The sequence below is a fragment of the Pezoporus flaviventris genome, unplaced genomic scaffold (assembly GCF_033815535.1).
Source record: "Pezoporus flaviventris isolate CSIRO_AGI_PZ_B2104156 unplaced genomic scaffold, CSIRO_AGI_Pfla_v1 ptg000025l, whole genome shotgun sequence".
Taxonomy (NCBI): Eukaryota; Metazoa; Chordata; class Aves; order Psittaciformes; family Psittacidae; genus Pezoporus; species Pezoporus flaviventris.
The window spans coordinates 7,432,501-7,447,992 of NW_026892573.1; the positions used below are offsets into that span (position 1 = coordinate 7,432,501).

At 40.1% G+C, this 15,492-nt stretch overlaps 1 protein-coding gene and 1 long non-coding RNA gene across 10 annotated transcripts in view; one reads left to right on the forward strand and one right to left on the reverse strand.

The window, feature by feature from the left end:
- The window catches only part of FNDC3A (fibronectin type III domain containing 3A), a 123,357-nt gene that overhangs the window by 51,757 nt on the left and 56,108 nt on the right, over positions 1-15,492 (forward strand). Inside the window, exon 1 of one of the 9 annotated variants that reach the window (XM_061457367.1) lies at positions 13,745-13,838. The exons of 7 other annotated variants lie outside the window; for them this stretch is intronic. In XM_061457367.1, coding sequence (XP_061313351.1) covers positions 13,760-13,838 — 79 coding nt within the window. In that variant the 5' untranslated portion in view covers positions 13,745-13,759. Of the gene's footprint in view, positions 1-13,744; positions 13,839-14,241; positions 14,252-15,492 lie in introns of those variants that run through there. One more of the 9 variants, XM_061457368.1, reaches the window with a different exon arrangement.
- LOC133271399 (uncharacterized) lies at positions 11,630-12,986 on the reverse strand. The gene is made up of 3 exons (XR_009744122.1): positions 12,851-12,986; positions 11,897-11,986; positions 11,630-11,723 (listed from the first exon to the last, which is right to left on the reverse strand). It is a non-coding gene; the product is annotated as an uncharacterized LOC133271399 (long non-coding RNA).

Below are 15,492 nucleotides of genomic sequence, written 5' to 3' on the forward strand. Positions count from 1 at the left end.
ATTACAGTGATTCAGAAAACCTGGTTTGAAATGTATGAATGGGTCTCTTTGTAGAAATGAATTACTGCAGATCACTCATTCATGAATTCTTCCTATGGCAGAATAAATGAATGAAGATGACTCATCTTGAGCACATTTTATAACAGCCCCAAGTTGCAGCTAAGGGCTATTAAATGTTACTTGACATAGTAAGAGAGACCATGTTCTATATGTCTCTGCAAAGGAAAACTGCCATTTTCATAATAAAATAAGAAAAAATTATGTAAATTAGAATGAGTCATAAATACTTCATGCTTTGAAATTAAATGAAGTATCAGTATTAAGGTTAGTCTCTGGGATAAAAATTAAGCAAAAATAAGCTCATTTTTTTCTCTTTAAAGTAAGGAAAAAAGTACTTCTAAAAATTGTTTTCAGGGAAGTCAAGAGGAGAAGATGATAAATTCTGAGACTACAGCAGTGAAACACAAACTTCATTCTAGGATTAACTTGAGCTTTGCAACACCAACTTCTGGTTTGGAAGTGGCCTTCAATATGCACATTTTAGAAGTTGTTTTATAGATGTCTGGTATTTCCAGTTACCAACAGTCAGTCGGTATTGATCAGCTGTGCAGGAGCATGACTGCAGAGGAGACTTGATTCTCTCTTGTGTTGCAGCAAGATGATAAGAAGAGAAAGTGTCCACAAAGTGTGGTTGTAGCAGCTTGATTTGGAGCTATCTCATTCCAAAATAATTATAAGTAGGAGGTGCTCTTTTTATAGGTTAGAGTGGTAAACAGAGTGCATATTTTTTTTAACAGACTTGCCCTTCTGCCTTTTACAGGTAGGTTAGTGTAAAAGTTGGATGGAGAAATGGCAAATACCCTTCTGGTAAGGTAAAGAAATAATGACAAGCCCTCACTGTGGTTCACGTAGATTGCTCATATATTGCTTTTGACATGTAGGAGAAATCTAGTCCATAATTCAAGTACTATTGGCAGGTAAAACTTGCCTCTAAGCCCTGCTACTGCAACTTTTCTAGTGCTACTGCTGGGACTGTGCTGAATTATAGCTAGCTCGGGTATATCTAATTGATTCTGTAGTTCTTTTGGTTGTAGAGCACAGGTAGTCTTCTCTTGTTTCAGGACCATCTCTCAAATTTGTTTTACTAACTCAGATCTTGGAAAGTGGGACAAAACAAGGTCACTCCCATGACCAGAATAAAACATAGCAATCCAGAAGTTTGTTGTTTAGATCTGTCTCTGCTCTGAGAGTGCCCATGAGAATTAGCCTCGTAACAGAGCTCGCTCAGCCTTTTCTGGGAGCTGCCTGACCTTCTCCATTAAGTCTGATAATTGACCAGGTCTTGGTGGTCCCAGTCTCGTCCAGCCCTTAAAGAGGCAGTCAGGGATGGTACGAGAAGCTGTTGCTGGAAAAGCTTACTTTATCATGTTGCTTTTCTGCCAAGAGCAGCTCATGTTACTGCTATGCCCACTTTTTTAGGATTATAAATACTAGATTTCTAAAACATGTTATTCCCAGAAAAAAACTAAATTTGACAAAAGTTTTATTAAAAAGCAAACTAGACCTGTTTTATCACCCTCTGCAGCAGCAAATTAAAAACAAACACAATAAAAATCAGATAAAAAGTGAAATGCATTAATTCACATCTCTTTCACGGTGTTGATTATAGTGTGGTTTAGGGAAAATTTAATTTTCCTGTCATTGATTTCGGTTTAATATGTGTTAATATCTTTATATGGAGAAAACATTTGCCTTGGTTATTTTCTCATTCTTCTATTAGGTACTTTTCTAACTTTTATTGTATCTTATTTCACACATTGTGAAATATGAATGAGTTCATAACTTACTATATTCATTGTAAGGTGTTCAGTCCAATTCTTCTTTTCTTGTCTTGTTTTCCTGTATATTCTGAGGAGTTCATATTCCCTTGTATCTTCTCTAATCTCCTCTATTCCCTCTTTTCACGACACTGCACGTTCCACGCTGCAGACCCAGCCTGACTGTAGGAAGGTTCTGGAGACATTTGTTTGAAATATCAGTGCTTCAGCTGCATACTGAAGACATCTAATTTTAGGTGTCTAAATGTGTATTTCTATATGTGGCCTTGGATCTAAGCTCCCATTATAACTAGTGAAGATTTAGTCACTAGCTATAGTACAGGCAGTGCTTTTCAGCTGGCATCAGTTTGAACTGAATAGCTCTCCAGGCTCCACTGTCTGTACTGACTGGATCTCCACTTGCTATAATGGGAGTTTGAAGTCCTAACTTACATGCAGACACATAATTTTAGATACCTAAATGAGATGTCTCCATTCTGGAGCTAAAGCCTGGCTATATTAAGCTGAAATAAGTAAGGCTTACATCCTGGAAACACCTAATTTGAGTGGTTTCACAGTTGTACCCAAGACCCTTGTCTGTCCTTGAACTCTTTGAACTCATCCAATTCAATGAGCATCTAGCATCTCACACTGTACAAGGGTGGTACCAGTACTTGGAAGTTCATGTTAGGAATGGAGTTACAGCCCTAAGTTGCAGGTAAAGAATGCCCCTAAAACTTGGTTTCCATGGCTATAGTCAGTTATGTCTAGCTCACGAGGCTGTGAAGGATTAGTTCAAACTGCTGAGATTCAGATGCTACTGTGGGCTGAGCCTAGAATTAGTTGGATGAATCTTGTAGGAAGCATGTTAAGCTTGACGGGTCTGCTTCTGGCAATATTATAGTAGTCCCCTGGCATTGCAGTCAGTTCATCTGATTTCTTTTCTGACTATGCTCTTGATGAGAAAGAAATAGTTCTGTGTTATTTGCTTTATGGGGGGAAACGGAAGAAGGGGAAGTTTATGTAGGATCTCTTCTTGGTTTCTAATGTAAGTAGAAAGTTTGTCTAATGTAAGTAGAAAGTTTGTCTAGTGTAAGTAGTTAGCAGTTTGAACTGAATCAAAGATGGAGATGCTGGCAGAAGAGTTTGAAAAGGATTTAGTTACTATTTTCACTTAATATCCTAATGTTTAGAATAACTTATACTAGCTCATGATGAAAATCATGAAATATGAGATCATTTTCTGTTTCTTAACTGAATGCAATTTGGTTGATTGAAATAATAAAGTTCACAAAGATTGCTAACTTATTTCATTAAACAGAGAAAAAAGTTTCTCAATTTTATTATCTAATTCTTTAAGAATAAATGGTGCTTTTATAGAGACTGTTTTTAAGTAGGCTTTGCACTGGAAGGCTAGAACTTTGTAAATAAAGGAATTTTTGTTACATTCTCTTTCACCTGATGTACAGTATGAATACATCCTGGTGTGTCATCTGTTGGGAAATGCTGCAGATTGTTAGACAAGGCCCCAGGAAATTTCTTTATAGTTCCACCCTGTAAGATTCAAATCATAGTGCTGCATCCTTAATGTATAGCTGTAGCTGTGACAGTATTCAGATTTCTGCCAACGAATTACTGTTTACAGAGAAATAGCTTTGAATTAATTTTTATTCACTCTTGTTCTATTTGTACTCCATGAAGTAGTTGTGGCCGCTTTATCTTACGGACCTCTGTCAGGCATGCAGTAGCTGTGAAGGGTGGAAGACAGCCTTGGGAGGAAACTGAAGTCTTTTGAGTCTGTGGAGCACCTCTCCCAGCCATTATTTTTCCAGAATTCTTCAAGGCAGAGCAAGTTCCCCATTTACACCCAGACTGCCACAGCCATACCAGCAGCTTACAGGACCTGACATTACACTGTCTCATGCTTCCTCCATTGATGCTAAAGGTTGGTTTGGAGACAGAGGGCCCCAAGGTAGCAACAGAAAGAGACCGGGAGGTTCATCTCCCTTCCCTTCATTTTTGTCTCCCTTTTCTTCATTTTCACCTGTGCAAGGCTACTGTGTTTTCTGCACAGGTCCAGGTACACTTTTGCCAGAATGTAACTTTTAACTGGATGTTGCAACTCTGAATCCAGGGGTTGTTTTTTTTTGTTCTGTTTTGGTTTTTTTTTGTTTGTTTTTTTGGTTGGTTGTTTTGTTGTTGTTGTTTGTTTTTTCTAATGGATGAATCAGCAGCACATGGCTGCACAGATATGGCTGTGCATATGTTATTAGTAGTACATGATTATAGTCGTGGGGTTTTTTTTTTTGACTGTCTGTTAAATGACTGAGGTTTTGTCAGTTTGCATGACTTACATGATCGTGACACTCTTCAACTTCATTAAAATCATGGTAATATATCTTCCCTTCCCCTTCTTCCTTCTGCAGACATGCAGCAATCTGTTTTACATCTGAAGCAGTTTATTATCCAAATGAAGGAAAGGAAGAAGAGGAAAACGATAACAAGGTCATTACAAACATACAGGCTAGCTGTGCACAATTATAAACAGCTTCTGTGTAATGAGAGTTAAAGACCAATTGCAAGCATGTAAATTCTGCCACTTAAAGCCATTAAGAAACAGTGTAATTACATGGGGTTGCAAAGTTGGAAGGACCAGATTAACTGGTAGTAAATACAGCTATCCACAGTGCTGTTCTTGTTTTGGTTTTGCCAAAGAGAAGCTCTTTCTCACACTGCAAAGGGCTTTCCACTTGTCCTTCTGGAAAATGCAGCTGTCTGGAGTAGGTGCCCTAGGACAGCATCTAAAGAGCCTCAGATCTTTTCAAGCGATTGTACAACACCCAGTAACTTTCAGATGGGTGTCAAGTTAATGAATGGTATTAGCGCTACTAGAGAAGCTGACTACACCTTTCTTCTCATTTGATTAATAGCTATTCTGTAAGTATATGGTTTATCTCCTGTGCCTGTTCCCAGTTTGTTTTTCCAGTAGCCTATTCTCCAGCAATTTCACTTCCCTTTGGTGCTCAACACATGTGCCATCACCATAAATACTGCGTCTATTGTGTTTCCCTTGGACGATCGGTTGTATTCAAAGGTAGAATGGATGTTCCCTCCAAGGCACTCAAAGAAAGAGCTGCTATAAGAACTATAAATGCCAAACTGATAGTCTATATTATTGCTTCATTAATAATTCTTAGAAGGAATTAATATGGAATTGTAGTTTCAATAAGATGTAAGTTACTGTGAGTGGGATCATAAGTAGGCTTCATGATGACCTCTTATAATGAAGTGTTGCAACAACCCTAGAAAAAAATCTTACAAAATATGGACAGGTTATTTGAAGTAGGAGGACTGTGCTGAGCAAAGACCACAACAGGACTGTGGGCTGAGACAAAGTCCCAAAGTAGGGAAAGCCTAGTTCCAGAAACAATCCAAAAAAAGCAAACCACACTACTGTAGCGTGTGGAAACAATCAAATTCCTAGGAAGAGGGCGGGGAAAGAACTGTTAGGTCCTGGAGCTGTAACTTAATGATACTGCAGCCTTCTAAGAATCAAAATGCGAGTTAAAGATGACAGATAGAGAAAGATGAGCCTGCGGAGAGTTGTCAGCCTTTCTCCTTTTCTCTGTTCTTCCCGTAAATTGCATTTAAGATTAGTCTCTTGAAAGAGGGCATTTAGGTGAAGTGCTACTGTGTTACATCTTCAGTTGCTATAGCCTTGAAGAGGTTGTGCTGTGAAAGGCACTGTATTCTTGGCAGAGTTAGCATGTTGTGGTTTATGCAGCCAGAAGACATCCCAGTAACTCTTTAAGTAATAGGGAGATATTTAGAAAATTATGTGAAATATACTGAAGTTTGCATTTATTTTTACTTTTTGTTAGGTTTTCCATATATTTTGTTTCTTGTTTGGTGGTCAGGCACAGAATTGTTTTGTTCAGTTTTTAAAAAATTAAAAAGTTTAATCTTAACCTAGCTTTTAAATTCACTTAAATCTGAAATCATAGCTGACTTCCTACTCTTATTTTTTCAATAGACAATACATAAAAATTAAGTTGTCTTTCAGACAGATCCTTGGAGTGCCTAAAGGCCAAGATGGGTTTGGGAATTTGAGAAGATAAGCTTTTTTTTTTCTTAAAGAGAGTTTTGGTTTCTTCCCCATTGAATTTGATAGTAGGGGGTCAAAAGCAGAAAGACTGCACTCTGTAGTGTGACACTACTGGCAGTACCGTTTTGGGGAACATCTGGTGACTAAGCAATGCATCAATGAGTGAACATATTTGGTAAGTTACAAGGACAGTCTGAGCAACTGGAACCAGTTAAAGTTCTTCCAGCATGAATGAGTTTTAAAAATCATCTGCTAAGAGAGCTGAAAAATAGAAGTGCATGTTAGCAAATGCTGAAGAGAGATACAGAGGGCTGGCTTTTATGAGCCTAACTTCCAGTTATTTCCCTGACTTGCAAAGCAAATGGATACAAGGGGACTGCCAAATATGAGGTTCTGAGATTGACTGTGGACAGTTTGATCACTTTTTACTGTGGATTTCTGGCCCGTGTGTAATAGAAGAGTGCTGTTTTGCACAGGTTGTAAATCTGACATGATATGTATGTAGCCTTTTCAATAAAATATTTGTAAAAGGTCTGTTTTTATGCCTACTACAAGTAAACAGTAAAACCTACAAGTACGTTTTATGCCTACTACACCCTTCTAATTCTTGCTCAAAGAAAGATTGCATTAGGATGAGGAAAATGTACCTTGAAAATACCCTATCTTTTCTCTTAATTGCACTATATGCATTCCCAAGTTTCCTTGCATTCCTTTCCAGCAAAGGCATGACACATACTAGACCAGGAATCTTAATTTATATGCCCACAGAGCTCTATCTGTAGGTTTTTAACTCAGTTCATCCTCTTGCAGGTCTTTAAAATACCATCCAGAGCACTGATTTGCCCATAATAGCCTTCCAACTGCAGATTATATTTGTAGGATTTCATTATGTTGTTGTTTTGTTTTTCAGTTACTGAGCCTTGTCCTCTCCTCTGAAAATCAGATCTGTTATTTCTGATGGGAATCTAGTCTCATATTCTTGACAGTAGTTAAATAGAAGGGTGTTGGGTTTTGTAAGTGTGGGGTTTTTTTTCAGAAGTACATAAATGTATGTTGCTGGATCATCTTGTGCTGCTGGGTCTGGACAAGTAGTACATTCGCAGGTAAACATTTCTGCACAGCTTCAGAGGGCTGGACAGAGGTCTGAAGTGCTTGGGAATGTGACACATAGAAAAAGAGGCTGAATGTCAGGTAAGGTTAAGTCTATATAAGATATAGCTTTGGGGACATAATAAAGTAAAATAAATAGGAGGACTAGAGAATAAAGGTCTAAAGAATTGCAGGTATGCTATGGAGTCTTGATGCCAGATACCTGCACATTGCCAGTCTCTGAGCTGCAAAATTCAAAGCATAGTAGAGTAGGTTTTGATCTCTATTTTTAAAAAGCTTTGGCAGAGTCAATATAACTTACTCTTTTGGGGTTTTGTTTTTTGTTTTGTTTTGTTCTAAAATGAAATAGGAATTGAATGGTAAAGCATGATGCACAGCTAGCCTAGAGTGTAACTATATCCCTTAATCACTCGGTAACCAATGCACTTGGATATCTTTGAGCTATCAAGATACTTTAGAAATACTTGGCATTTCAGCAAAGCTGATCATCCAAACAACTCTAATGGCATAGGAAATCTGTATTCCAGAAGTAGTAAAAAATCAAAAAGAACATAATTGTCTAAAGGCGTGTTGTTTAATGGTATCTCTGAACTGGATGTATTGCAGTTACATACAATGCAAGGCCATGCATCAGACTAATAAATTATAGATGGGGATCTCCTCACTTGAAACTTGAGGAGGAGGAGGAAGCAGGCAAGCTGTTTGACTTACAGGATGAGTATGATCTCCAGTATAATGTATCTGTGAAGGTTACTGTGACCATAAAATGCATCAGGGCAGTTGTTGCTAGTATGGCTTGGAATGTTTAGCAGGATTCTGCAGAGACTTCAACTGTAACTTGATAATTCATGTTTACAAAAGATGAAAGATGATTCCAGGTGTAGAAAAGAGCTATTAAAATACTTACGAGAATGAGGAGCCTGTTTTATAAAAGGAAAGTAGAACAGCTTAGTTGGTTTGGCTAAAAATAAGTTTTGATCAGAACAGGTAAGTAAGCACTAGGGATTAAAAAATAAATAGTTAATGCCAGAGCTGGTTTAAAGCCCAGCTGGATGTCAAATGGCTGTGACTAACTTTTATCTAATTACAGCAAACCTCCTGGCTACATAGGAGAGTGGTGCTATGGAACTGTACTCCAGTGAGAGATGTATGTGTAAAAACTGTTTCAAGATCAGTCTTGATGCTTTTATGTAGAATCCATTTATGATGGATCTTGATGTATGATAAAGGGAGAGAGGAATGGAGCTACAATTGCAGATGAGTAGCCTTGATTCATGAGGTCTTTTCAATCCTTCGCCCTGATGATCTAGCAAGAGAAAATTTAGATCTGCATCTAGGCAGTAGTGAAGCAATAAAAAGGTTTCTGCACAAAGGACACTCTTACTTTCCAGCTTTTGTGTGATTTTCTTGTCTCAGCTCCTTAGTAGAGGGATAGATTGATCCATACATAATGTATGGTAAGGAGCTCCACTGTATGCATGTGTCTTTCGCCTTCTGGTTTGGAATGACAACTTTCATATGACTGAGCCAACTTAGTTGTTTCATCCCTGGCCTCTTGTTTGGCACAGGTAAGTAGATTCCTTACATATTTCTTTTTGGCTCTGAGTTCATTTTGACTGCCAAAGCAGTGGGTATGTTACTTTCTAAAATGTATTTGGTTACAAAGCAAATTGAATTTGAAGAGAGCACTGCAATGGCATAGGCTTATCTTTGTGTCTGAACCCTGCTGTCTGCTTTACCATATACCTTTCTTTCTGGTAATACATATTTATTAACATCATTGAAAGCTTTTTATCAAAAACAACCTTTGTCATAGATGCTCTTAATGTTTGAGCTTACATACTTTCCCTGTGTAGTAACTTGCTTGAGATCTTGAAAAAATAATTCCTTGTTGAAGGATCTGTAAAGAGTTCATCGTGGAGAATCAAGGAGCCTTTGTCACATAAACACCAAAAAGACCAAATTTTAAATTTTGAATCCTAAAACAAATTTAAAAGTTTTAAATAAAATTTTTAAAAGCCTTTATTAGATGAGGTGGTTTCTTTTGGGGTGTTTTTTTGTTTTTGTTTTGTTTTGTTTTTGCTAACACAGACCCTGAAAAATACTTATGAATCACTTTCAACAAAAATGTGAGGTTTCAGTGGGAATTGCAGGTGTTTAGTGATCTGTATAATAGTAGAAACATTTCACAACAGAAGAGGCTGCAGGTAGCAACATGGTGCTTTTCTGTGTTGCTGCTGAGTCTGACAGAGAACATCCGTTCTTTTTTATGTGTAATTTTGGGTTAATTGATTTGGGACCAAATTCCTGTAAATTTTTTTGAGCATGAAAAGTCTTATGTGTTGACCTTAAGTCATTAGCAGAATCAGAAGTGTGAATCTAAATGGTTTTGTTGTGTCAGCTGCAATGTTGTTAAGAATTTTCAAGATCAGTGGATTTTCAGTCAAACTTTTTCCCCACTGTCTTCAGAGCACCCCCTCTTTTAGCTGCATTCATAGGCTTATCTTGTTATCAGTGAAGAGAAAAAGTATGTCTGTGCAAGTAACTGTAATCGTAAGGGGTCATGTTCAGAGTGTTTAGATTCTACTGCAGTTGTAATTTCAGAAGCTTTTAGCTGCAGAAGTTTCAGGTACAGCCCAGGTCACTCATCAAAAAATGGCCTAATCCTAGCAAGTACATTGAATTTACTGCTTCTCCTGGTTTGGCCATAGAATTCCCTAATGCCTGTAATTGAATAAAACATCAGGCTGCAGGGGGACAATCAGAAGCTGCCCCCATCAAAGACATGCCAAAGCAGAGGCAATATAGAGACAGTATATAAATGTTGCCTTTGTCTTCAGAAAGGCTACTTGTTTACTTGGCCTATATTAACTTTATCATAGAATCATAGAGTGGTTTGGGTTGGAAGGGACTTTAAAGATCATCTAGTTCCAGCCCCCCTGCTACAAGAAACCTTCCACTAGACCAGGTTGCTCAAAGCCCCGTCCAGCCTGGCCTTGAAGACTACCAGGAATGGGGCATCCACAACTTCTCTGGGCAACTTGTTCCAGTGCCTCACCAGCCTCATAATGAAGATTTATCCCAAGGTGCAAACAGTGTCAGGAAATTGGTTAAAGCAGTCACCCAGAATGGAGGAGATCAGAGGTTTTTAGCTCTACGAAGAGTGGAAACTTGTAGCTCCCCGATTCCAGCAGAGTCCCCTCACCACCAGGTTCTGGGGCATTCTGAGTTTAGGCTTTTCTCCATGTTGCCTTTTGGAGGTAGGGCATCTTCACCTCAAAAAAAATGTAAGATTCTAGAGGGGAAACTACATGGGAAAGAAATATACCTTTTTCTATTGATGTAATAGAGATTCCTGTAAGATTTAGCTGAAGTCCTGGGTTCTGATTCCCATTTTAAAGGCTGGCTCTGTATTTTCCATTTAGAAGCTCATGGATTAAAGGAGTTAAGCACCATTAGCATGGACAGAAGCTTAGTATGTTTCATTACAGTTTCTGGTGGCCCATCTTCAGCAGAGGTGACCCAGGTTATTCTGTAGTATGCTGTTCACAGGACTTCCCTAGACAGGAACAAGTTGTGGGGTTAATCTGCTTCAGCATAGTGCAGAATTTAGCCTACTTTCTAACTGAACATGAAGACCTCCTTTTCTTGATAGTAGGAATCTACTCTCAGAAAACTTCATGTACTTTACTGAAATTGGACAGAAGAGTGACTAAAGCAGGCCTGAACTACATATCTGCTTGAGGACACGCTGTCTGTGCTAAATGACTTGTGTCATCTGGTATGAGGTAGCTCCCTGATAAATGTGCAGAAGCACAGAGCCGTCCTCTGGAGGCAGCCAGTGAATCACCCTGCTGAAGCCAAGTGTTTGCTTTAGATGCTGCGAAGTGTAAGGTGTGTAACATCAGATGTTTTCAGTTTGCTCTTTTTTGTCATGTGATGGTTGTATAACTTGCCTAGAGCTTGTTCTCTACAGTTTGTGTCATGACAGGAGGATTTTGCATTTCCAAATGTCACCTTTTGAATTGTCAGCTTCAGGGACTGTTTTCTTCACTCATGATTTGAAACAAGAATGTGTAATAAAGCATTACTTCAAATTTTATTTCATAGTTTAGAAACCTGCATCTGAACGTTTGTGGAACTGCGATGTTGGTAGAATCTTTGTTGGTGGACTCAAGTGAATGCCTCTAATGTAGGCATAAAAATAATTGTATGCAGCAAGTCTGAAGAGAGGATTTCCTGTAGGACTGAACTCTCTTTCCAGTTCTGTGTATTCCTACAGAAGATCTTTTCATCTGACCAGAACAGCACACTCCCCTAATGCAAGAACTACATTTAAGAGAGTAACATTGCAGTGGGACAGAGCTGCTGGGTGTGAGGGTTTGTTTTTTTAAATCAGGAGTTATCATTAACCATTTACGTTTACTTAAGAACAAGATTTAGCCCTCATTTTGCACACTAGAACTCTAGTTGTGGAGCAAATGTCATTCTAGATTTACCTAGTTTTCCCTCTACTGCTAAATCGTGTAGATTTATATGGATTATGGGATCTGGATTATGGGACTCTTGGAAGGCTGACACACGTCATGTCCTGCTAACTTAGTTTTATGTCTTCCGGTTAGGAATGACCATTTCCAAATTGGTCTCCTTAAAGAAAGATTTGTGTGGTATTTAGTTTAGACTCTGCAGTGCTATATGGCAAAAATAAAATCTGATTAGAAAACCACAAATTCTAGTGGTAGCAACTGTTAGATGACTAAACTGTAGTTTATCCTGAATATTGTGAATCAAATGGAACATGATTAAGCAGTATGCACAACTATTAAATATTAGTCTGAAAAAGTTACGGATCAGTACTGCTCACTGTAAGTGCCAGGAAATGAGGCTCTCCTTGAGGAAAAGGCTGAGCAAATATGGGATGCGGTTAGATTAGAACGAGTGCAGCTTATTTTTCCTGCAAAGAATAAACACATTTTCATCAGTGCTTCTCTCTGTTAATAATAGTATATCACATTTGACTCACTTTGAAATGCAGTGATGTATGGTTCACCTGATTTTTAAATTGGAAGACTACAAGGAAGTGAGAACAATTTTTTGACATAACTCTTCCACATATTTCCTAAATAATTACCCAGAGTCTAAACCTAAACCAGCAAATGAAATGAAGCAATTTAACAATCTAGGCTGCGCAGTACAAAGTCCATATTGTATTTCTGCATTAACATCTTTGATTCATTGGTTTTTTTTATTGAAGTAGGATAGAGTTATCATCGGGCCACACAATTGCTTCAGACAGAATGTGTAAAAACTTCTTATTGTTGTAGTACCTCAAAAGACTGAAATTATCCTTCTGCAACCTCCCAAGTGTAACTTCATGAAGTTTGCATTGTTCAAAGGCATGGGCTTGCAGTCTATTTTCATCACAAAACTGCACCATGGTCATTGTTTAGAACCAGGTGACATGAAAGCACATTTAATATCTAAGCATTGAAACCATTGTCACCTTTTTCCTTTGAAAGTACACGAGGCCATTATAAAAGAAATCTGATAGCTGTATTAATGATAAAATGCTACAGGAACCTGTCATCTCTGCACTTTGCCTGTGAGAAGGGATTTCACATCCTTTTTTTTTTTTTTCCTGAATATGTATGTATGGTTTCATGGGAACGATCAGGATCTCGTTAGGACGTAATCTTTAGAAGTTAAGTTTCATAGCTTCCCTCCCCCCCCATCCTTTTATCCATTGTTCCAAAGTCTCTGTGAATGAAACTGATGCTTTTCCCCTCTGCTGTTGAATGGAACTATGTGAATGTTTTACCTTCAGTTTTGCCTTGTGCTCACCAGCCAGCAGTCTACTGATAGATTATTTTTTCTAGCCAATTAATATATTTAAAATGATGTTGCAGCTTTGTCAGCTGCTGTTCCCCAGGCTCGATGGCAAAAGTAGACAGATGGATGGGGGAAGGGATTGTTTTGTCAGGATGAATTTGAAGCATAAGGAATATGTTAAATGGACAGCATTGCAAACTGAAGTCTTCTGATTGCCCGTGTCCTTGCAGTGTTCACAGTTCTTTTCTTGTGCCTCTTACCCAGCTCAGGCCTAACAGTAAGTTCTGTGTCTGATTTTCTTTTTTGTTACTGCTTGTTTTGATTACATTGCACCTAGTAAATGTGAAACTGCTGATGCTTTGTGATAATTTTTTAGTGCCTGTTAACCCTGAAATACTAATTTGGTAGTATTTTCCAGGCACGGCTTGCAAGACAAATGTAGACCAATTGGTGGTGTTGGTTATTATTGGTTTTTGTAATTAATTGTAGCCCAAAATAAAACTTTTGAAGTCTTGGCCATTATGTAAAAGACAGAGTGGTGCAACTGTTTGTGGGATCAGGGGCTATTGATTTACTGCAGCCCATCAGTGTTGGAGTGGTGTGCTGCTACGTCAGCTGTGCGCTCTGTTGTTTCAACTGCTGTGGCCTTTGTGTTTGACCCTGTCAGTGCTTGCGTCAGTGATGCATATCATTGCCTGTGTGATGTCAAAGTGTGGGTGTACGGATATAGAGCCATAGTTAACCTAATGTGCTGCAGTAAATCTTGAATGCTGTTTCCTCCTGGGGATAACAGTGATTCATCGCCATTCACATTAGACTAATGCTAAGTATAGCAGTGCTCATGAGCTGCAGTATCCACATAAATTAGTATCAAAGTCATTGCAGCTTTCTAAACGGGATGTCAGAAAGGGTTTGGAACCAGGTCTGTTGGTGTGCCTCCTTTCTTGGGCATAAACTGATTAGCAGTTCAGCTGAAGGTAAATCCTATAGAAGGATTGGGCTGAAGTAATCCTTTAGAATTTAGTTATGCTAATTAACGTAAAAACCTGGAGGATTTGGGCCACGCCAGCCAATGACAATGGTCAGCGTACAGCAAAGACCAGAGCCAGGAGGCCTGCGGCATGGCTGAGGAATCCCTCCCGGGCACCCGCCCCCCAGCCCCTGTCAGCCCAGGCCGCGTTCCGCTTGTGCCGCCTCCCGGCTGGCGCGGGGCCTGGCCGCGGCCCGGCAGGGCGGAGCGGAGCGGGCCTTGGGGCGGGGTGGGGCGGAGCTGAGCGGGCAGCCGCGCACCTGAGGGAGCCGCCCCGCCCGCTGCCGCCGCCCCGCCTGCCGCGGCGCGCCGGGGAGCACCCGCCAGGCGGGCCCGGCCCGGTACGGCCCGAAATGAGCGGTAAGGTGTCCCGGCCGCCCAGCGAACTCGCCGCTGTAAAGCACAGAAGCTGCAGGGCAGGGCGCGGCGGGCAGACAGTCCCCGCGGCTGGCGCTTGTGCGGCAGCGGCGGACGGGGGAGAGCTGCGGTGGTTGGGAAACAAATGCGGGGAACCTGAGCGCTGCTGAGCCCCTCTCCGGGTGATGGCGGCTGCGGAGGGAGCGGGCAGCCCGGGCGCTGGGCGGCCATTCCGGGCGAGCTGGGGTGTTGGCAGAGCCGGGCTCTGGGCGTCGGTGCCCCGGAAGCGCATCCGCGAGTGCGGGCGGCGAGCGCTGCATCCGCGCTAGGGCGGCGTGCGTCCGCCGTGCCGGAGTGCTGCGGGAGACCTGGAATGAAGCAATGCCACTAGGCAGGATAGAGAGAAATCCTACATCCGTTAGGAGAGCGGTGGTGGTATCCTCCCATTTTCAGGTGTTCTGTGTTCAGATGAGTTTGTCGCGGCCGCAGTGACAAACGGTTAATTTTGCCACACGTTTATGGTAGCTTGTTAATTAAGTTTTTACAGTCTGCTCGAATAATCATGTTAAATTTGCTGGGATTTCTTTTACGAGTTTCCCGTTTAAGGGCACAGCTTTCATGTACTCTTTGAGAGGCACCTTGTTTTTTCCTGATTTTTTTTTTTTTTTTTTAACTTAGGACAAAATGCGTGGCAAGTTTTCCCTTTACTAATAGTGAAATAGCAAATTTCAGGACAATGTAAATAAGCTGGAAGTGTGGTGAAACATCTGCTTCTTGGGTTTGGTTAAGTTAAATAAACCTTTAATGTGTTTGATTAGTCATTTGTCAAGAATGATGTGTAAAGCACAGTGATGTGTTTATTTTCTGGCCCACAGTACCTCTCTACTGCTTATTATATAAGAGAATTGTATACCTTAGAGGATATGGAAGATTTGAGACCTCTTACAATCACAGAATGGTTTAGGTTGGAAGGGGCATTAAAGATTATCCAGTTCCAACCCCCCCTTGACATGTGCAGGGGCCTTCTGCTAGATCAGGTTCTTCAAGGCCCTGTCCAACCTTACCTCAGATCATCAGCATTCATAATATAGTGCTTTGGCTGAAGCCAGTCCCATTTATGTCCAATATAGAAAATTAGATGTTTGATTAACACATACGCTGATGTTATTTGCAGGTACTTTATAATCAGTCTTGCATTATGGCAAAACACACTGGCTTTGTCATGCACCAGTCTAGCCGATCCC